At 40.3% G+C, this 23,198-nt stretch overlaps 1 protein-coding gene across 4 annotated transcripts in view; it reads right to left on the bottom strand.

Moving 5' to 3' along the window:
- PCNX2 (pecanex 2) overlaps nt 1–23,198 on the bottom strand; it is a 275,321-nt gene that overhangs the window by 196,104 nt on the left and 56,019 nt on the right. For 3 of the 4 annotated variants that reach the window (XR_002732387.2, XR_002732388.2, XM_023216240.2), the window contains exons 9-11: nt 19,755–19,890; nt 9,831–9,976; nt 3–156 (exon numbers count right to left, since the gene is read on the bottom strand). Coding sequence is in view for 2 of the 4 variants with exons in the window: in XM_023216240.2 (XP_023072008.1) it covers nt 3–156; nt 9,831–9,976; nt 19,755–19,890 (436 nt within the window). In the remaining 2 variants the exon portion in view is untranslated. Of the gene's footprint in view, nt 1–2; nt 157–9,830; nt 9,977–19,754; nt 19,891–23,198 lie in introns of those variants that run through there. The other variant, XM_023216241.1, reaches the window with a different exon arrangement.

The raw sequence follows: 23,198 nt of genomic DNA, 5'->3' as shown, positions 1-23,198 counted from the left end.
GCCTTTAGCAGGGAGTACTGGCAGCTGGCCATGACGAGGCAGAAGAGGAGCACCCACATATCTTTGCAAAAGCCTCGGCTCAAGGTCAGAAATCCAAGGAGGGAAACCAGGACAATGAGTAAAATCGCCAGTACATTCTCCTTGATGTCTTCAGTTCTGTGCAAAATATATACATAAAAGCAAAAAAAAAAAAAAAAAAAGTAAGTTTTGCCTTTTTAAAAAATTTTATTTTATTGTTTTTTGAGACAGAATCTCACTCTATCCACCAGGCTGGAGTGCAGTGGCATGATCTTGGCTCACTGCAAGCTCCACCTCCCAAGTTCAAGCGATTCTCCTGCCTCAGTCTCCAGAGTAGCTGGGACTACAGGCACACACCAACACACCTGGCTAATTTTTTGTATTTTTTTTTAGTAGAGACAGGGTTTCACCATGTTAGCCAGGATGGTCTCAATCTCCTGACCTCGTAATCTGCCTGCCTTGGCCTCCCAAAGTGCTGGGATTACAGGTGTGAGCCACCATGCCCGGCCAGTTTTGCCATTTTTAAACAGAATGCCTTCATGTTTCCAAAAAAATGAACCATGACAACACAGTAGTTACCTGAAGCAAGACTTTATTCCCCTATGAGATTTTAAGGTCTCTTTCTTTACTTATTCCTCATGCTATATAAACAAAATCCAACTTAACACCAGATTTTTGTTGTCGAAGCGAATAAAATCTCATCCCATTGGATCTCCTTGGCCACTAAACTGGGTTTATTGGCAAAATGTAGTTAATGATTCTATCCATGACCATGAAATGTGTTTCAGATAAAGAGCTTCACTGGTTCCTTTCAATGGAAGGGGGTGTAAGGGGGATGCATTCACACCTGGCCTAAGCAGACAATCATTTCCAGATAAAACTTTCAGTGTCCGAGTTTACTGTCAAATTTCAGGAGCCAGGAGAGCTCCAGCAGGAGAGTTAAGGGTGAACTGCAACTTCCTGACAGTGCAGAGGGCTGGCCCTGGGGTGTGTTGGGTCCACACTGTCTCGCTGGGTGACTCTTGTATGGACTCTCCAATACAAGGTGTAGGGTCGAGAGATAGGGTCATCCAGGGGTGGAGTGTTATCAGGTGGGTATGCAAAGGACAACGTAAGGCTGTTTCAGGACAGAGATAGGAAGGGGCTACAGGGCTGGATCAGGTAGCCTAGGTAGAATAGGGAGAAAACTGAAGATGGCGAGGGCTGCAAGGTAAGAGACATATGATGGGGCAAATTGCTGGAGAGGACTGAGGAACATCTGAGGAAGGCAGAGAGAGATACGAAGAATGAGCAGAGACAGGATTATAATGTCAGTGGAAGACTTCAGTGAAAGGATAAGATGCAGGGTGAGGCCATGGAAGGGAGTGGCAGAAACGGAGTCACAGGGGATGGCATGGACCACAGGGTTAGGGAACAAGGGGCCTGGGTGTTTGGGTCGGTCATTCACAAGGATTCTGAGTATACATCTCACCTTTCCAGTTTTTGCTCATATATCTGTTTTTCTACCCCACTAAGCTGATATCTTTTTTAGACAGGAATAATTGACTACTTTGTGCCTAGCAGGTAGGCAATTGTGAACATTTTAAACAAATTAATAGGCTATATTTTTGAGAGACATTTGTGATTCACAGCACAACTGAGGGGAAAGTATGGAGTTCCCACATAGCCCCTCCCCACAGACACATACATACAGGCTCCTCCACCATCAGCCTCAACTGATGAACCAACACTAACACGTCATTATCCATCAGTATCACCCAAAGTCCATAGTTTACATTTGAGTTCACTCTTGGTGTTGTACATTGGGTTTTGGCAAATGTATAATGACATGTCTCCACCAAATGGGAACTCTAGTGAAAGTTTCACTGCTAAAAATCTTCTGTGCCCCACCTATTCACTGCTCCTCCACCCTAAGCCCTGGCAACAATTGATCTTTTTATTGTCTCCATAGTTCTGCCTTTTCCAGAGGGCCATATAGTTGGAACCATACGGTATGTAGCCTTTGCATATTGGCTCCTTTCTTTAAGTACTATGCATTTAGTGTTCCTCCATGGCTCTATGGCTTGGTGCCTTACTTATTTTTATCTCTTATAGCATCTCACTTTATGAAGATAACACAGTTTGTTTATCCATTTGCCTTTTGACAGATATCTTGATTGCTTCTGAGTTTTGGCAATTATAAATAAAATTGTTATAAATATTCATGTGCAGTGTTTTGCATGGACGTAAGTTTTCAACTCATTTGGGTAAACACCAAGGAGCATGATTGTTAGATCGTATGGTAACAATATGTTTAGTTTTATAAGAAACTGCCAAATTGTCTTCTAGAGTAGCTGTACCATTTTGCATTCCCACCAGCAAAGAATGAGAGTTCCTGTTGCTCCACATCTTCACCAGCATTTGGAGTTGTCAGTGTTTTGGATTTTGGCCATTCTAACAGGTATGTCTGGTATCTCATTGTTGCTTTAATTTGCAATTCCCTAAGGACTACTGATGTTGAGGGTCTTTTCATATGCTTATTTGTCATCTGTATATCTTCTTTGTTGGGGTGTTTATTTGGGCCTTAAGCCCATTTTCAGGTTCGTTTTTCTGTTGAGTTTTTTTTTTTTTTTTTTTTTTTTTTTTGAGACGGAGTCTTGCACTTTGGGAGGCCGAGACGGGCTAACTGTTGAGTTTTTTTTTGAGGCAGAGTCTCGCTCTGTCACCCTGACTGGAGTGCAGTGGCCGGATCTCAGCTGCTCACTGCAAGCTCTGCCTCCCGGGTTTACGCCATTCTCCTGCCTCAGCCTCCAGAGCAGCTGGGACTACAGGCGCCCGCCACCTCGCCCAGCTAGTTTTTGTATTTTTAGTAGAGACGGGGTTTCACCATGTTAGCCAGGAAGTGTTCGTCGTATACTGGATAACAATCCTTTGTCTTTTAAAATATTCTCTTCCACTCTGAGGAACATTTTTTAACGAATGAAAAAAAGAGTGAAAAAGAACCCATATCTAATGCTGACACTTGATGCTTCAATAGCTAACAAAAATGAGAGAAACAGTAAAGAGAAAACTTTTGAAGAAATGAATAAATGCATGAATCATTTGATAGGGACTTTTCATATATAATTTCAGAGAGATAGCTATAGAGATGATTGATTGATAGATATGTATACAGATTTCACAGATTCAAAGAAATAGAAAAATAAATAACTATTATAAAATAAGTCTGGAGCTGAGGCTGCCAAGAGGCATAGTCTTGGGCCTCCTACACAAGGAAGGACAGGAAACTCTGAGGACAACAGCCAGGAGAAGGAAAACAATGGGTGATTTGGCTGACTGAACTGTAGCTGATATATTACAGAATAATAGAAGTAGGGTAGAAAGATAACAAACAAATATATAGAAAGGCTGAGTATTCAGATAACCATGAGGCTCAAGCTGAATTTTTTTTTTTAATCTGGGGAAACCAAAATATATTTGGCAAAAAGGAAATTGTGGGTGTCTTTTATTTTCCAGTATGCACTTTTAATAGTGCTCAATATATTTGGTGTGTTCAGGTCCGTAGAATTCATGATTCTCATAACATTTTGATGGATACTTAAAAATATCCAAAAGTCTTGGAAATAAAATTTCAAAGAAAAAAAAAACAAACTTTTTTCTCTTTGGGGAGGGGAAAGAATAAGGTTCCTAAAAGGTATTTTTCCTCCAAATTCTTCTCTGCCAGGATTCAATTCCTCTGCCCCTAGGCTCCCACTCCTCCCTTCCTCAGTTTCTTGTTTATCTATCTTTAAATATTGGGTTACAAAATTTACTTGCCAGACAAAGAGTGACATGACTAAGGCTGTATTTTTGAAAGATTTATCATGCAGAGGTGTACAAGGTGCACTGGATGGGGAAGAGATCAGAGCGAGGATAAACAAAACTCCCAGGAAAGGTAATGAGGGTCTGGAAAACCCACATGGCTGGGGAATAGGAAGGGACCCCGATTCGGGGACACAATTCAAAGTGAGGCTGAGAGAACTCCAAATGGATTACGGACAATGAGGGACTGATTGAAAGAATAAAGATGACCCCAAGATTTCAACCTGAGAAGAAAAGGATCATGGCAGAATCCATGGCAGAAATTAGGAAGGGGAGCCGATTTGCAAAGGAAAATTGGTTTCTTCTTTTATGCAGCAGAAGTGCTCCGTACCGCTCTAGCTGCTTTGACATCAGTGAAGAAAAGGGATGGGAGCTTCCTTTCTCATAAGTGGCGCCATAAGTAAGTATGAATAAAAAAAGTTCAGTAAAATATACAGTATGTAAACATAGATGCAACAGAAAAAAAATAGCACAAGGCAAGAGAAAAAGTGAGGCAGTCGGCACTGCAAATGTCTGGGAGACAAATGCTCCATGCTGCAGGAACTGCCAGTACAAAGGTCCTAAGCTGGAGGACTGCCTGGCATGCTTGAAAGACAAAAGGAAGGCCAGTATGGATGCAGAAAAGCCCACAAGGATAGTGGGAGATCAGGCCAGAAAGCAAATTAGTGGCTACAGCATGGGGGACTTGTGGGCATTGTGAGCACTTTGATTTTCATTCTGAGTGAAATGGGGAGCCGTTGCTGGGCAGTCAGCAAAGCAGTGATGTTGAAAAGCCTTATTGTGTTGTGTTAAGAATACTGTTCAGGGGCTGAGCATGACGGGCACCTATGATCCCAGCTACTTGGGAGGCTGGGGCAGGAGGATCGCTTGAGCCCAGGATTTTGTGACCAGCCTAGGCAACAATCTAGGCAAATGAGTCAGTAATGTGAGAAGTTAAAAACAAACAAACAAACAAAAAAAAAAAAAAAACAAAGCTATACAAAGAGAATGAATGGTTATAAGCAGGGAAGATGGAAGATGCTATTGCAGTATTGCAGTAACCAAATGAGAGATGAAATGGCTCAGACCAGGTGGTCACATTAACACTGAAAAGATGTAATAGATACACTTGGAAGGAACAATGAAAGTAACTTCCTATAAGAGACTGTAGGTGTGAAAGGAAAGAAGACTCAAGGACGACTCCAAGATATTTAAGCAGAGAAACCAGAAGGATGAAGTTGTCATCACCTGAAATGGGGAAGACCACAAGTGGAGCAGGCTTGGGTGAGGCTGAGATGAAGAGCTCAGTCTTGGATGTGAGATGTCATCCTGATATCATGGGATGTCAATTTGGTAGTTAGATATACAAGTCTGGAATTCAGGAGATAAGTCCAAGTTGGTGATACAAATCTGAGTGTCGTTGACATATTAAAAGCCATGAGACTGAATGCCATCACCAAAGAAAGGAGGGTAGATAAAGAATGAAGACTAAGAGCTTTGCAGCCACTGGGGACTTCAACATTATAGGGTCAGGAGGCAGAAAAACCTGTAAATCTGACCAGCAAGGCAGAAGGAAAACCAAGAGAATGCTGAGTCCTGGAAACCAAGAGAACCTCTACCAGGCAGGAGGAGAAATTAACTCTGTCAAATACTCTAAATGAGTCAAGTAATGTGAGAAGTAAAAGATGGAGTCAATGGTGACCTTGACAAGGGCAGGTTCAATGGAGTTTTGGGGTTGGGGGAGCCTGAATGGGATAGGATTATTAGAGAATGAAAGAAGAGCAAGTGGAAACAGACACAGGCAACCCTTCAAGGAGTTCTGCTGCAAAGAGGAGCAGAGAAACAGGACAGTGGCTGGTAAGAAAGTGGGGTAAGACAGGATTTTTTAAAAAATACTTTAAGTTCTGGGATACATGTGCAGAACGTGCAGGTTTTTTACATAGGTATACATGTGCCATGGTGGTTTGCTGCACCCATCAACCTGTCATCTAGGTTTTAAGCCCTGCATGCATTAGCTATTTGTCCTAGTGCTCTCCCTCCCCTTGCTCCCAGCCTCTGACAGGCCCTGGTGTGTGATGTTTACCTCCCTGTGTCCGTGTGTTCTCACTGTTCCACTCCCACTTGTGAGTGAGAACATGCGGTGTTTGGTTTTCTGTTCCTGTATTAGTTTGCTGAGAATGATGGTTTTAAGGAGGATTTTTAAGGATGAGAGCTTTAAGTGTGTGTTCTCACAATAACAATGATGACAATTAGTTTAGTTTTAGAAGCATGAATGATTCCCTCTTTACTTGTCACGTAGCTAGCTACCTCTCATATTTTATATCTCAGTTTGTGTGTTTCCTCCTCAGAAAAGCCTTTGCCAACTACCAGTTCGAACATCAGTGCCCTTCCCTCTCAGGTCTCTCTATCTCAGGCCTTTATGTGTTTCCTTCATGGCACCTATTACAGTTTTGTCTCCTCTCCCAGAAGAAAGTAAGTTCCGTGAGGGCAGAGACAATGGCTGCTTTATTCATCACTCCATACCCAGTGCCCAGTACAGATCTAAGCATGGAACAGGTGCTTTGGTTAATATTTATTGAATGAATGAAATGTTGAAATGATGCACAGAAGGGCAACTTCTTATTTCAGATGTTAACCTGATCAACTAGATAAATGAAAATAAACCCTCAGTGTTTTTCAGGAAAGTGTAATGGCAAGATATGAAATAAGATAATATAAATAAGGAGAATAGGACAAGTCCAGAAACATCTGAGTAGAATAGGTGGAGAACTGCAGGCAAATAGCTGGGACTGCAATGACAGGAACCATGAAATTACTGCCCAAAGACTAAGAAAACATTTTTAAGGAAGAACAGCCTGACTCTAAGAGTTAAGTTGAAGAATGTCAGGCAGAATGCCTTAATCTACGGGAGTTTATTGCAATGATTAGTGCAATTTTAGTGCTTGTTACCCACTGATTTCTTCCGCTTCCTGCCTAGCCCTTACAGTTTGTTTTTATTATGCATATTATGCATTTTTACCCAGCTTCCCAGATGATTCTGACCCACAGCCCTGTTTGGGGATTATGCCCTCCTTGCAAAGGTCCCAAACAGCTCAGTTTTTCTAGGTCAGTATTTTGGGTTTCTTCCTCCTTCCTCACTGTGACTTGTGAATTCATGTAGTCCCTTTCCTTATTTTAATTGACTCTGAACTGTAAAACCAGATCACCAATCCTGCTAACAGATGACTTTAGGTAGGCTTATATGGCTCTAAATTAAAAGTGATATTGCCTCATTCTCAGCAAACTAACACAGGAACAGAAAACCAAACAAAACATGTTCTCACTCATAAGTGGGAGTTGAACAATGAGAACACATGGACACAGGGAGGGGAATATCACACATCGGGGCCTGTCAGGGGGTGACGGGCAAGGGAAGGGAGAGCATTAGGACAAATACCTAATGCATGCAGCACTTAAAACCTAGATGACGAGTTGATAGGTGCAGCAAGCCCAGAATGGCACATGTATACCTGTGTAACAAACCTGCACATTCTGCACATGTATACCAGAACTTTAAGTTAAAAAAAAAAAAAAAAAAAAAGTGATTTTGCCTATGAACTAACAGTCTAAATTTTAGTGTCTGGATTTGAAAACATCTACTTTGGCTATCCTAATTTTATTTATTTTTAATATTTCTTCTTTCTGGGAGCTGGGACACATTCCAAATAATAATAATAATAGCAACTAGTATTTAAAGAACTGGTTCAATGACTAAATTGATTTAATCTTCACAACCTCCCTGTGGTATAGATAATACCCATTTAACAAATAGGAAACTGATGCACTGAAAGGTTTCATAGCCATCCGAAGATCACAGCACTAATAAGTAGTAGGGACCGGGTTTAATTCCCAAGGCTGACTCAAGTCCAGGGATTCCCCACACCAGCTGAAGGATCTATGGCTAAGGAAATGGTGCTATTTCTAGGTCATCCCTAAGCACAACATTAAAAAACCCATCGTGACTTGCCAGAAAGGTGATTAAAATAATAAAAACATAAGCTTTTAAAAAGTGTGATCATCAGCCGGGCGCGGTGGCTCAAGCCTGTAATCCCAGCACTTTGGGAGGCCGAGACGGGCAGATCACAAGGTCAGGAGATCGAGACCATCCTGGCTAACCCGGTGAAACCCCGTCTCTACTAAAAAATACAAAAAACTAGCCGGGCGAGGTGGCGGGCGCTTGTAGTCCCAGCTACTCGGGAGGCTGAGGCAGGAGAATGGCGTAAACCCGGGAGGCGGAGCTTGCAGTGAGCTGAGATCCGGCCACTGCACTCCAGCCTGGGCGACAGAGCAAGACTCCGTCTCAAAAAAAAAAAAAAAAGTGTGATCATCTTCATCATCCTTCTTAGACCTCCAATGGATTTCCATTGAATTTTTGTCACCAAGTAGATTTTAAAATAACAAACAAATCTATAGATATATTTATTTTTGTTTTGATATGAAGGGTTAATGCAAGCTAGTCCAACTTTCAATAATTTCTTTTTAAGAGAAAATAATTAATATTTCAAAAATGCCTCATTTATCAGAGTATACTATGTTGGATTATTAGTTAAGTATTAAATGTTCCTTCTAAGTGTGTGCCCCTTGGATAACATAGTGTTGTTAGGAAAACCATTATAACTCCATTCCCTGACTTGTGGGTCCTAAAATTTATTGTTGTAATTTTGCATGACTATAGTTTTTTTCATATGTGATCACACTATTTAAGACATTACTATAACAACCAGTCACTGGGGGACCAATGACAACAAGACAGGCAATCAGTTTTTCCACTGCCCCCAAGGGCTGGCATTAAATCATGAAACTCAGCAATTGCTTAATTGCTTATGGCAGCATTAGTAATAGCATCTGAAATTTTCAAGCCAACCGCATAGTCAGTGCTACTCAGTCCTTGAACATCATAAACTGTTATGTGCAAATTTTGAGGTAGGCAAAGATACAAATGAGAAGCTCCCACTCCTTAGGCCCATCTCCATCATGTTTTTTTTTGGGGGGGGGGAGTCAGAGGGAGACTAAGTTTTGCTTTTGCTGTGCAGGCTGGAGTGCAGTGGCACAATCTCGGCTCACTGCAGCCTCCGCCTCCTGGGTTCAAGCAATTCTCTAGCCTCAGCCTCCTGAGTAGCTGGGACTACAGGCGTGCACCACCACACCCAACTAATTTTTTACTTTTAGTAGAGATGGGATTTCACCATGTTGGTCAGGCTGGTCTTGAACTCCTGACCTCAGGTGATCCACCAGCCTCAGCCTCCCAAAGTGATGGGATTACAGGCATGAGCCACCATGCTCAGCCTCCATCATGTTTTAACTAACCTTAACTTTTCCTCCTCTTTCTCCCTACCCAGTAACCACAGCTCCAACCCCACAACATTTTGCTATATGGAATAGTGGTAGGAGGAGGTGAGAAAGAGAAAAGGGGATTAAAGGAAAAATTAACATTCAAATGAGTGTGCATCAGACACAAGTGAGCAATTAGAATCCAAAGTGTCCGGGAAAGAGGCAGAAATCACCCTACTTCATCTTCCCTCCTCTCCCCAGGCCCACACCAAGTCAGGCCAGGCCCTTTGCTACAGATGGGCCTCAAGCTTTCCCACAAAACTGGGGCAAGACATGAGTACACCAAAGCATGCTACTGTGCCCAAACGAACCTGAAATACAAACCATTTCTTATTTCTTATTGTAACTTACTATTTCTCATTATTTCTTATTATTAATTATAACATTAATTTATCATTAATAAGACAGTTACTTATTGTAACTCTCTTATTTCTCATTGTAACTGCTAAACTACAATTTGTTAAGTTGTCAAGATCTTATTGCTTTGACTTTGGGTTGTCAGCAAAGGAAGTGCACAACCTGAAAATGTGCGAGTGACAGTTTTCTCTTTGAAAGCATGCAGTGGGCACTGTCGCGTCCCCGGTGTGCCTTCCGACAGCACATGTGCATGCTCAGTGGCTTACCGATCAAGTAATGCCAGCAAGGTCAGTCGATCGTACCAGACTTTAATCCACTTGCCAGGGAAAATGATAAATTTGTAAAACTGTTTTCGGTTAAATTTTCCTTGTGTTGAAGAACATGACGAGGCTTCCAGATCCTGACTCACATGCTTTTAGATACCAAAAGAAACAACAGGAAAAAGTGTTTCATGTTGTCATGCCACGGCCACAAATATATATATATATACACCATAATTTAAAAATACAAAAAGCAGATGTTCAAATTCCGAAATGTAAACCAACATATTTCAGTTAAAATAAATAAGAAAAGGATAATGATCAACAAAAAGGGTTTTTCTTACCAACATACTTCAATTCCTTTACAATGTACCATTAAAATTATGCTATTCATCACAAAAATGCTGCTGCTCATTAAGGCCAAGAAACTGCTATAAAAATAGTTCTTACGAAAAGTAGGAATTCAATAAAAGATCTTAAATGACTTCATTTCTGAAAAGTGTGTTAATGTTGAGATACATATTCAAATTTTACTAAGAGTAAAAAGATTTTCATTGGGACTATCTAGGTTATTGGTGAAGCCCGCTATAAGAAAAACTGAACTATTTATTGAAAAAAATCTAAATCATTAAAACCAAAATGTGGGGAAATTTAGACCCAGATATTAAAAGTTTTAACCCCTAATTCATCTCTGATTAGCTCTAATTCAGTGGAAAAGAATTCAGTTTAAAAAAAAAATTAGTCTTCATTGATTTGTCTATCAAATACTTACTGAGGGACTCTAAGGAGCCTGGAACAAGGTTGGGAACAGGCAGTTTTCCATGCAGTCCCCCTAGCGAAGATGTTGGTAATAGAATGTGCTTAGTTAATCCTAACAGTGAGGTCCCAGATGAAGTGGGGAGCCTCCTATTGGACATCCCACCTGTGTTTTGTCTCCTGTTCTCATGTACAGAAACTGTTAAAACCAAAGCTCCCATGCAGCTCCTCCTTCACTGTTTGACCATTTGCTTGTCACTTCTTGCTACCATCCTTAAGCCTTCTCTAGATACCCCAGCCCCCTTCAGAGCTTCTATTTCTTTTTTTTTTTTCTTTTTTTTTTTTTTTTTCTTTTGAGATGGAGTCTCACTCTATTGCCCAGGCTGGAGTGCAGTGGCCGGATCTCAGCTCACTGCAAGCTCCGCCTCCCAGGTTCCTGCCATTCTTCTGCCTCAGCCTCCCAAGTAGCTGGGACTACAGGCGCCCGCCACCTCGCCCGGCTAGATTTTTGTATTTTTTTAGTAGAGACGGGGTTTCACCGTGTTAGCCAGGATGGTCTGGATCTCCTGACCTCTTGATCCGCCCGTCTCGGCCTCCCAAAGTGCTGGGATTACAGGCTTGAGCCACCACGCCCGGCCCAGAGCTTCTATTTCTAACCTCTATATACCTTTAACTGTGTTTGAAAAACAAATATCATAAAATTTACCACCATAACCGTTTTAAGTTTAAAGTTCAATAGCATTAACGATATTCACATTGTTGTGCAACAGATCTCTGGAATCTTTTCATCCTGCAAAACTGAAACCCTGTATCTGTTTAGCAACTCCCCATTTACCCTCCCCCCAGCCTCTGGTAACCACCATTCTCCTTTCTGTCCCTATGAATGTGACTACTTTAGGTACCTCATGTAAATGAGATCATATAGTAGTTGAACCTTTTTGTGAGTGGCTTATTTCACTCGGCATAGTGTCCTCAAGCTTCATCCATGTTGTAGCATGTGTCAGAATTCCCTTTCTTTTTAAGGCTGAATAATACTCCTTGTATGTATGTATCATGTTTTGTTTATCCACTAACCTGTCAATGGATATTGAAGTTGCTTCCATCCTTTGGCTATTGTGAATAGTGCTGCTAGGAGCACAAGTGTGCAAATATCTCTTCAAGCTCCTGCTTTCAATTCTTTTGGATATACACTCAGAAATAGAATTGCTGGATTATTCTAATCTGTATTTTTGTTTGGTTTTGCCGACAAACGTAAGACACAGGAGATTAAAAAGGGCAAAGACAAGAAAGGGATGAGTGTGGGACAAAGAGCAGCGGCAGCAGTGCAGGTGACATCGGCTTTTAAAGGACTCCTACATTTCTCTTTGGCTTACAAAGCACAAAGTTATATACATGGGCAGACTGCACAAGTTTTCTCCTAATTTAGGGGAAGTCACTGATGTCAAAGTGCCTGGCATGCATGGAGGCAGTGCAGCTGCTTCATTAGAGGCCACTGCAGAACTCTCCAAGAAAGCAAATTTTACCATCTCTGCATTTCCAGATGCTAATCTGCTTACTCAGCCTATGGAAAATGGAGTTATTCCGGATATCAAATATTAATGCAAAAGGCATCTACAGGGAAATTTGATCCATCATGAAGGCAATATACAGGATGAGTTGGACTGAATGATAACCAGAAAGTTGAGATTGTAAGTGCTGCTTGTGCCTGGAATTCTATTTCAACACAGAAGAGAGCTTTGTGGAAACTGCCTGGTGTCATCTCAGCAGGAACAGCTTCTTTGCATGATGATGAACTTGTGGTTTATAGTAAACCTCCCCCCACAAAGGAGTCCTTTTCCTTGAAGCCACATGGACAAAGAGTGTAAATAAGAATTAGGTGCACAGGAGCCCATGGTTTACTGTCCTTATTATGTAAGAATCCATGTATGATGCATAAACAGGTCAAGGGTAAGCAACAGCTAAGATGAGAGCATTCCTTCCAATAGGAAGAAAAATGCCTTCTTAAAGTGGGGTTTCATTTGATATGCTTAGCTGTTAGGAAAGGTCAGTATGGAAAAACTTACATGAAGACTATGCCTGCATCTTTTTTAAAACTTATTAAAGATTCCAGCATACTGTGCTGTTTATTGCTGCTTAAATGAAAATCCTTGCTTAAAAAAAAATCCTCAAAAATTAATGAAAAAAAAAAAAGATTTGACTTCTTTTATGGGAAAAAAAGTTCATAAAATTTTATTTTTTGTCTTCGATATCCAAGAAGCCCAGAGCTACATGATTTGGTGAATAACAGCAATTATTCTTGGACTATCTTCTGGTACCAAATTCAAATTCAATTATTTCTCATCATTTTAATATCATTCATGTTTTCACTCATCGAACAAAATAGTTACTGTGTAGATTATATAAACCAAATACTATATGTAATATATGTTGAAAATTGAAAACATAACAAGAGAGAGTTTCCACCTTACAGGGGTTTGGAAATTTCTGGGAATAGGCAAGCAAACCAGTCATAATAACATCACACATGCATAAACACATCTACATCTGTATCTGTCTCTGGAGAGAGAAGTGAGTCACCAGAGAGTGTAGGACTGACATCCCGGAAGAGGGCATGGAGTAAAGGGGTCTTGGGCATTCCCTGGGGTGCATCAACAATTAAGGGGCTCGCATAATTGAGGACCCTCAGTGGAGTCTGAGAAGGAGCTTCATATTCATTACTTTTATCTTTCACTGTAAGTGATCTAAATAATGAAAAAAAAAATGAATGCATGGACAAACTGACAAAAAAAAGACGTTTATGTCTCTGATTCATTAAGCCTTGCCAAAGAATAATGATGTTGCATTGCCCAGTAGTTGGGCCTGCAAGTTTAATTCTATGATTCTGAGAAAGAGTTTAGGAAAGGGGAGGACAAAGGAAAGGATAAAAGTTGAACTTAGGTTCTTTTTATAAAACCAGATAATTGCATTTACACACACTCCCCATATGGATTAGTGTTTATATCATAATATCCAATGTTCATTTAAGGAATTTGAATTATCAAGAACAACTTACATTATTATCAGTATATTCTTCTTAAGAAGGCAGAGAAGGACAGTGTACCTTTTAGAAATATTTTGGGTGGAATTTTTGAAATCTAAGAATAAAAGACTATGCCTTCTGAGATACCCGAGAAATTCTACTGCTCAAATAATGCTACTTTCAAGAGTTCCAGACAACAAATAAGATTTTTTGATGATATTAGCAACTGCCACCAACTAGTAAAGTCATAATTTTGACATATATTATCTCTAATCCTTAAAAGATCACAATAGCTCAGTTTCCTAAAAGAAACTGAGGCTCTGAGAGATTAGGCCACTGGTCCAAGGTCCCAGATTAGGAAGAGATTTGCTGGAAGCCAAAGTCTGGGCTCTTTCTACAATCGTGCTTAAGGGGGCCTAGGTGCATCAACACATCAAGCAGTGCTCATCAGTAAAGAGAAAGCCACCTTCACAGCAAAACAAATAGAGTTCAATAGACAATACATATAGTCTAATTGTGAAAGAACAAGTTAACAACACACATTTGAAAATGGAAACTGGCAAAAATAAGATGAGGAATAATGGATTACAAATAATATGTTATTTAAAACAAACTTAAAGTCAGGGTTGTGATTTTGAGAATGAACCATATCCAATAAAAACTAAAATAGATATTATGCCCTGTTAAGTGAAAGAGAGTAAGTGATCAGCTCTACAGAACCTCCCCAAAGTCTGAACAGGCACAAATGGATTTAAATTATTGGCCTCTTTTTTGCGGGGGGATATTGAAAATAATTAGAGGGTCTCCGGTTCTCAGAAGGTATCTGTAGATTTTACCTGAAAGGGCAGGGAAAAGGGAGAAGGAGTAGAGGAGTGAACAGTAGAGAGAAGAAAAGTGGTCCTTTGGGGAACTACATGTAACTCCTAACAGCTATCAAGCTCAGCACTGGGAAGGAAGGGTTGGTAGGGACTCTGTTTGGTGTCAGAAGTGGGATTGTGAGAAATCACAGCAGTGGCTGCCAAGGGGGATGTGAGCACTGGACGCCCTAATAGTGACAAAAGGGCAACTAGGAAGGAACACTGGATCAGGGTCCCTTAGATGCCCCAAGATCCAGTATTCTCTGCACTGCAGTTTCCTTAGATATTCAACCCCCAGATGAAATAATGCCTACCCTGAAGACTTCTCTTAAAGATAAAATGACATCAAATATGACAGCACCTAGCCCAGTGCCACACACATAACTTGTGTTCAAAACATACAAGTGGAATGTGAATTATATCTGGATGTGAACAAAACTTTGAGGGATAAAACAAATTTTTTTGAAAGTAGAATGATACTATTATAACAGTGGCTATGTTTAGCAGCCAGAATTCATAACAAATCATGTAGATTCTAAACCTATTACAGATAGCCTCTGACTTACAGTGATTCAACTTATGATGTTTTAACTTTACAATGCTGTGAAAGGGATAAGCATTCAGTAGAATATCAGTAAGTGATATGAGATATTCAATACTTTATTACAAAATAGGCTTTGTATTTGATGATTTTGCCCAACTGTTGGCTAATGTAACTGTTCTGAGCATGTTTAAGGCAGGCCAGGGTAAGCTATGATATTCAGTAGCTTAGATGTATTAAGTGCATTTTCAACTTATGATATTTTCAATTTATGATGGATTTATAGGGACATAAACCCATTCTAAGTTGAGGAGCATCCGTATTTAAATGAACTTCTGAACATGATAAATGAAAAAGATGCAAATGTTACTTTTTCTTTTTAAAGTATTAATATACTTTCAAATAAATGAATATATGATGAAAAATAAATGTTACGATATTATAATTGATGTCTCATCTCTTTCATCTCTATAATCATTTCAACTGTTTCATCTTTTAGTAAATGCCAATATTCTTATAAGTTCTTGTTAATGTTTTAATGATAGTAAATTGTGATGTAAATGCTGCCTTTATATTTACCTAGAATAACAGTCAGCCAGGCCTAGTACTGTGCTCATCTTTGCAATTCTCACCAGTTCTCATCAGTTAGGACCAATGAAATGCTTGACCTTCACATATCCATAAGATAATAATAATAATGCCACTATCATAGACTTGCACAGAGCTTTAGAGTTTACAAAACACTTTTACATACAATACTATCTCATTTTTTAATGTAAGACAAGCTGATGAGTTGGAGACTATATCTGGTTAAAAGTAAATGGAAGCGGAAAATGCTGTATTCCTACAGATCCTATGCTGCCCTTGGGTAGACTGCACCTGCCTCTCAACCAGCAGTGTAATAAACAAAATGTTTCAAGGTGATTACTCAGGTACTGCCCCATAACATATTGGGACAACGTAAGATTTTAAAAACCATGGTAATGAGTCTACAGAATATACTCTGTGGGGTTAGAAGCACATGATGGATAAACTTAGTGACAGAGAAGTACAAGTTTATAATATGGATTCATGCAACATTTTTAATTGGTAATATTCAAAACCCCTGAATGCCAATCTTGAGTTCAAACAACAGGTTTTCACCTACTCCAACCATGCCCCAAGCTCTGCCTTTCCTTTTGTGCTTGAGAGCTAAATTCTACAGCTATGATGATGAAAAATAACCTCTTCTTTTCCTGTGTATGTGTGTGTGTGTGCATATATATGTATAAATATAAATATATATAAATATATATATAAATATAAATATATATATAAATATATATATAAATATATATATATAAATATATATATATATATATAAAGTGACCAGCCCTTCATAAAAGTGACAGCCCTTCCTGGAAGCTCCCCTTTCAGGGACACTCCATTCTCCACACACATACTGTATTTGTACCAGGGAGGAATTTCAGAAAAGTCTTTCTCTGGCCTTGGCTCACCTCCTGACCACCTGCCCATCGAAGCCTGCAGAATTCCGTCCTCTGCTAGAAAGAGCTTGCGGAAAGTTGCGGGGGAAGCACTCCCAGAGCTCATGTGCTGCACTTGAAGGAGAAAGGCAGGGAGGATGGGGGAAGGAAGGGATTAAAGTCTTGTCTTCAGAGCCTTATCTCCTGCTTACTTTTGCTAGTCTCCTTCTGAGAAATAGCTACCCTGTGCCTCCAGGCTCCAGGAACACTGAGCACACCTGCTTCAGCCTCACCTCCAGGCCCCTTTGGACAGGTCGTTTCTCTGTCTAGATACTCTTATCTCCTTTTATTTGGTTAACTTCAACTCATCCTCCACATTTCAGCAGAAGTGTCACCTTGCTGAGGAAGCCTCTCTGATCCCCTATTTCCTGGCCTGGAGCTTCTCCTGTGTCCCACACCACTAGAGCCTATTCTAAGCAGAATTCCTGTTGTATAGAGTTGAATTGGTTGACTGGCTGTTAAACTTATTGTAGGCTGGGACTGAGTTTTTTCACCATTGTACACCAAGCTTCTAGCACAGGACTGCAGGCATAGCCAGCCTACAGCAAATATTTGTTGGATAATGAGTAGAAAACCTATTTAATTTCTATTTTGTGGCTAAAACCTAATTTAATTTCCTGGTGATATCAATTATATTTAGAAATCAAATAGTAGAACTACATTTTTTTTCCCAGTATGAGACTTTGTAAATATTTTCTTAGGGTCTAAACATGAGCTTGGTTAGCAATCTTCATTTTTCCTCTTCCATACCCATATACAACAGAATATAGAACTTTAAAATTTTTTACTTAAAGTAAGTTTAAATTGTTGAAGCAATGAATTTGGTTAAGTGTCTAACAATAAAACACTACAGATGAGTTGAGTTTTTATGCATCATCATGCCATTTATAGGATTACAAATGTAAAATAAGGAATGGCAGGACTGTTTCTGATTTATTCTTTCAGTATTTACGTATTTTCAAGTTTCTGCTCTAACTGGGATATTTTTGAGATATTAAATCAATAGATGTATACCTTTGATAATCTAAAGTTTGTAGTTTCCTCTAGTTCTGCTACTCATGAAATCAATGGCATTCACATCTTTCCAAGTTATCCTGATACTTTCATGGAACTTTCTTGAAGGTTCAACACTAATGTTCTGGAGGGTAGTAGGGAGTTAGCGCTTCCCCGGGCCTATCATGGGGAAAATGCAAGTTTCTCAGGAAAGCCTGCATTCCACAGGGCCCCCACATACTAGGGCTGGGGTGAGAACTATGTTCTGGCAGCTGGGGGTGGAGCTGGGCAGAGCTCACAGACCTCGTACAGGCTGACGGTGTGTGCAGAACACGGCTAGGGCAAATGGCAGGGTCTCCGGTGGTCAGTGAGTGGCAGATCCAACACCTCACCCAAACCAGGCAGGTACAACACACAGTACACCCGTGACTGGGCTGAGGGGATGCTCCCCTCCCCGGAAGTGCCCCTCCCAGGTCTACTTCCAACCACAGGTTTAGGAATCCTATCCCTTACACACAGAGGTCCTGGAAAGGAGGAGAAGGAGAGCCTGAATACATGAAAGGGAAGAGAATAAACAGTCCCAAAAGGCTGCTTCTTTGAATAAATTAAACACTTGTTCACACAGAAACTCCAAGCCTGAAAGGGCTGAGTTACCCTAATTAGCACTTTTTTTGTTTGAGAGAGGATCTCACTCTGCCACCCAGGCTAGAGTGCAGTGGTGCAGTCATAGCTCACTGCAGCCTTGAACTCCTGGGCTCAAACTGTCCCCCTACTTCAGCCTCCCAAAGTGTTGGGATTACAGGCGTGAGCCACTGTGTCTGACAATTAGCACTTTTAAGTTAAGTCGTCCCTACACTCCCCACATCAACAGGAATAAGAACTCAGAGCAATATGTGGTCAGCTACAAGGTAACTCAAGATTTTCTTTGCACAGCTGAGTAATGGTGTATAAATTTCAACCCATTGTATTTTGTGTGTGTGTGTGTGTGTTTGTTGGAGACAGAGTCTCGCTCTGTTGCCCAGGTTGGAATGTAGTGGCACGACCCTGGCTGATTGCAACCTCTGCCTCCGGGGTTCAACTGATTCTCGCACTTCAGCCTCCCAAGTAGCTGGGACTACAGGCATGTGCCACCATGCCAGGCTAATGTTTGTATTTTTAGTAGAGATGGGGTTTTGCCATGTTGGCCAGGCTGGTCTTGAACTCCTGACCTCAAGTGATCCATCCACCTTGGCCTCCCAAAGTGCTGGGATTACAGGCATGAGTCACTGCAGCCAGTCACATTGTATTGTTGAGCATCCTTTGGAAAAATGTGGCTAAGCAATCAAACACACACACACACACACACACACACACACACACACACATATATATATATAAAATTATTATTTTTTCAAAGATGAGCTTTTCTAGAATGAACTGAAACATTTCCAGGAAAAAGGTAAACAGAAATAAAGAAACTTGACACTCACATGACATCATCCCATCTACAATCCTCTTCTCTCAATATGTACCAATGGAAACCAATCTTTCTTCAAGGCCTAACCCAAGTATTTCTTCTTCTAAGAAGCCGTCCCCATTCCCTCTCCTCCAAAATGCCCAAAATTGAATCTGCAGATCTAACTTCATGTCTGGGTGTTTCACTAATCTCCCATGTTATCTCTGGCTTTTAATCCTTGGCTCTGCCTCCCAGGAGTCTTATTAAAGGTTGACTGGATAAATGAATGAACATTAATAAGTTATCTCTTAGTAAAATAATGAAAGGCTTCACATTTTTAGACCTCTTGAGGATAATGTCACTTGCCCCAAGAATAAAGTCTCCCTTTAAGTCAAATATTTAAGAATCTTTGAATATTTAATATACAAGGCAATAATACGTTATCTTTTTAAAAAAACAGATACTTTGCAAACCATGGGCGAAAAAGGCAACCTAATCCAGTGAGCTCTTGTGAGACTTATGCATCCCGGCAACCACAGATCAATGTGCATGAATTTCTAATGCATTTGAAAAGCAACTGAGACAGTGGCAACCCTGTTAATATCAACCCAAGGTTAGCTGCTATCTCTCTGATTTCTTTTCACATTCAGTCAGTAGACTGCCTTGCAGTGATATATCAACAATCCAGTGATGCAAAATTCAGGGAAAGAGCTGACTAATCCTGTCAGGTAATCCAACCTGAAAAAAGGTTTTAAGATCCCCTGTTTCTAGAACATCCACAAACAGCAATTCTGGAATGTACGTACCCGTGGGGTTTCTGACTGGGTCCTGCGAGCCACCATCAGTAACAGCTGCTGCTGAAGGGCACTGACAGCAGGGTCCCCAGAAGACGGATCTTGACTCTCAGAAGTTGTGGTACTGGAGGAGCTGACCTGCATCTCTCTGAGGGTGGGCAAAACAAAAGCTTTGGTTACCTGGCGATACCACAAGTCGTCTATTTATTATACACAAACACAAGAACAATAGGAATGCCCAAAGCAGGTATTGGATGAGTCTTTACAACCTTACATAAAGAGTTTAGAGTTTAAAATTATGTATACAAGGCTACCTTCAGGGAGAAGGTCAATTACCCTGCATACGTTGAAATTACTCAGGCTGCCCAGGACTGCAGTGTGTCATAGGGCAGTAGGTAGATGCCTGGTGTTCTACAGATGACAACCTTAACTTTTTTACGTATTTAATGGGTGGGGAGGCCTTAGTAACAAGTTCTAGCCTCACATTTTGTAAAAACAAATAGTGGGCTTGATAATTCTCCAGACACCAACCAGAAAGAAACAGAGATCAACACCTCTACCACCTGGCTGCATCTCCTCTCCACCATAGCCCAAAGCAAGGTAAGTACATATCAGACAAAAGAAATGTCTTGGGTAATTGATCAAAAGGACATTATGGAATTAGTTGTGATCTGTATATAAAATGGTTTTATTATCTTTAATCACACACAGATTGGCAAGACTTACATTAACCGTAAGCAGTCTCAATCCTGGCATTTTTTCCCTTTGGCTCAGAAAGCAAAAACTAGGATACACTTTTCTATCTGATTTCCTAGCAGGGTACCTATAACTTTTAGGAGATAATGTTGGCCGCCTATTCAACAGGCATTTCTCACAGAATGTCTGCTAACATAACTCCATCTTATTAGGTCATCCAAGACTGTGTGCTTTGGAAGAGACATGAGGTCCTTCCCTAGCCCCAGGGAAAAATCCTGGTCTCTAAGCCATTCACCCTGGCCAGAGCTTGGCTTTGGAATGAGAAAGAAACACAATTCTAAGAGGTCACTGAGGGGCAAAGAAGAGTTGGCTGGGAACAAGAGAGCTCTTGGACAAATTTTTCTATAGTTCTTAAGTAGTAACAAAAGTAAAAGACAGTCTTTCTCCAGGCTTTTGCATGACTCGTGAATAATAAATACTGCCATCGTGAAGGAAAAACTTGAGGACTGGAGAGCTGAGTGATGGAAGGGAACTAGTTTTTTGATGACAGTATTAAACCTCTGAATTCACCAACCTTGAACAGATCATATCTGTGGGCTTCTTGTGTTCTGACATAATACATCTCATTGTGCAGCCCATTTTGTTATATAAGGTTACTTGTAGGCCAAATCACACCGTCTAATACCGGCTCCTTAAGAATGCAGATGCTACAGTAACATACTTCCCTTCTGATTTATAATCTACACCTTTCATGATAAAGTTTCTGCAATCTTTTGGATCTTTCTTTTTCCTAACTCCTTCCTATCATACTCATAAGCATACCAGTAGTTATTCTGTGTGAATGGTGTTCAAAATACTGTCATACAGCTGGGTGCAGTGGCTCATTCCTGTAATCCCAACACTTTGAGAGGCTGAGACAGGAGGATTGCTTGAGCCCAGGAGTTCAAGACCAGCCCTGGCAACATAGTGAGACCTAATCTCTACAAAAATAGAAAAAAATTAGCTGGGCGTGGTTGCACATGCCTATAGTCCCAGCTACTTGGGAGGCTGAGGTGGGAGACCACTTGAGCCTGGGAGGTCTAGGCTGTAGTGAGCCATGATCACACCACTGCACTCCAGCCTGTGTGAACAGAGTAAGATCTTATCTCAAAAAAAACAAAAAAGCAACTTTCATATACACATGTAAATAAACAAAAACTTCAATACATTCAATAAAGTCTCCCTATAAAGAACCACTTAGGAAACATAACATGATAAGGTTAGGGTTTAGGAAATGAACCGGGTAGAGTAAGTACGTGGAGTTTGAAAACTTAAAAATCCTATGCTTCCATTATTTAATGCTTGCTCCTAAAATAGTGCTTTTCCTTCTTGTCTATGTTAGTGGCATAATCTCCGTCACTAGCAGAGAAAAAGATTAGTTAGATTTATAAAAACAATGTTAATTCAAACTCTTCTGCGCTGTACAGAAGCCGCTGAGTAACGTAACTCTGTCATTCCACATCGAAATACAATAGAACTGAAATTGCATTGTTGACACAAATTCAGAGATATCTTAAATGGAGCACATGCCAGAACTTCACTAAAACCAAAAGATTAAGCTAACTACATTGTAGGTAAGGTAGGTAATGATCGTAAATAGGCAAGAGTGGGAAAAGAAATGTATGCTTCTGTGCAAAAATGTAGAAGGTGTACAGCACCCTCTATTGCCAACTGAAATAAACTAAGAATTGACTACGACACCATGTGTAACGAACGGCTGTTTTAGAGCAGTCTTCCTCCTACTAAGGCGTCCTGCTAGGATACATGATACAAAAGGAAGTGTCAATCAATAGACATCAGCTTAATTTTTCCATATTTCTTCGTACATTTCTGATTGTAAGATAATAATAATAAACATCATTTTCCTATGTAAGCCATTTAAATATCCTTTAAAAAATCTATGGGTTGATTTTCTATTTAAAATCTTTTGGGTCCGTTCTAGAATTAAACAGAACTAGGTTAAAGTATTTCTCTACTAGTTACTATCTGTGACTATAAGCACGTTGTCTTCCTACCTGGAACCCTCCCTATAAAATCAGGAAGATATTTTCCTCGTAGGGATCATTGTGAAAACTAAACCAGACTATGTACATAAAGCAGTGAACATTGCCTTTCATATATTAGGCACTTCATAACCATCCCTGACCCTTTTTACTCCCTTCTGTTGATATAGGACTTGACTTTGCTTAGTCTTATATTCAATAGTAACATAACTCCTATGCTTTTACATAAATAGTATATTAATTTCAGGTGTCTCTGTTAGCAGGCATGGGGGAAGAGTATTTTGCCCTCAACTCACACCTAATTCTCCTTATTTTATAAAGACAGTCTCAAACAGCATATTAACTTCCCTCTTAATTAACCTCTTTTATAAGGTCTGAGTATTCTAGACAAGGCATGAGCATATTAAGAAAGATTCTCTTCTGAGCTTAATGACTGGTATATGTCTGCATCAGAAACCTGTATTGTCATCTGTATTGTCATGTGTATGCGGGCTCCCCATTTGGCCAGGAGGAAATGGTTACATGCTTACAGTAAGCATTGCTCAAATGGAGATGCTTCCCTATGTGATATAATTCTCTGATGTCCTGATAGTGTAATTATAATCCACGTGCACCAGCCTGCCCACCCAAGCACCAAAGAGACGACGATGTCCACAAAAATCACTGACACGGACAGGTGGACAGGAGTGCAACCTTTGAATAATTCCAAAGTCTATGT

This window comes from Piliocolobus tephrosceles, chromosome 1 (genome assembly GCF_002776525.5).
Source record: "Piliocolobus tephrosceles isolate RC106 chromosome 1, ASM277652v3, whole genome shotgun sequence".
Classification (NCBI taxonomy): domain Eukaryota; kingdom Metazoa; phylum Chordata; class Mammalia; order Primates; family Cercopithecidae; genus Piliocolobus; species Piliocolobus tephrosceles.
The sequence above is the reverse complement of the archived record's forward strand: the minus strand, read 5'-3'. Positions and strand labels throughout refer to the sequence as shown.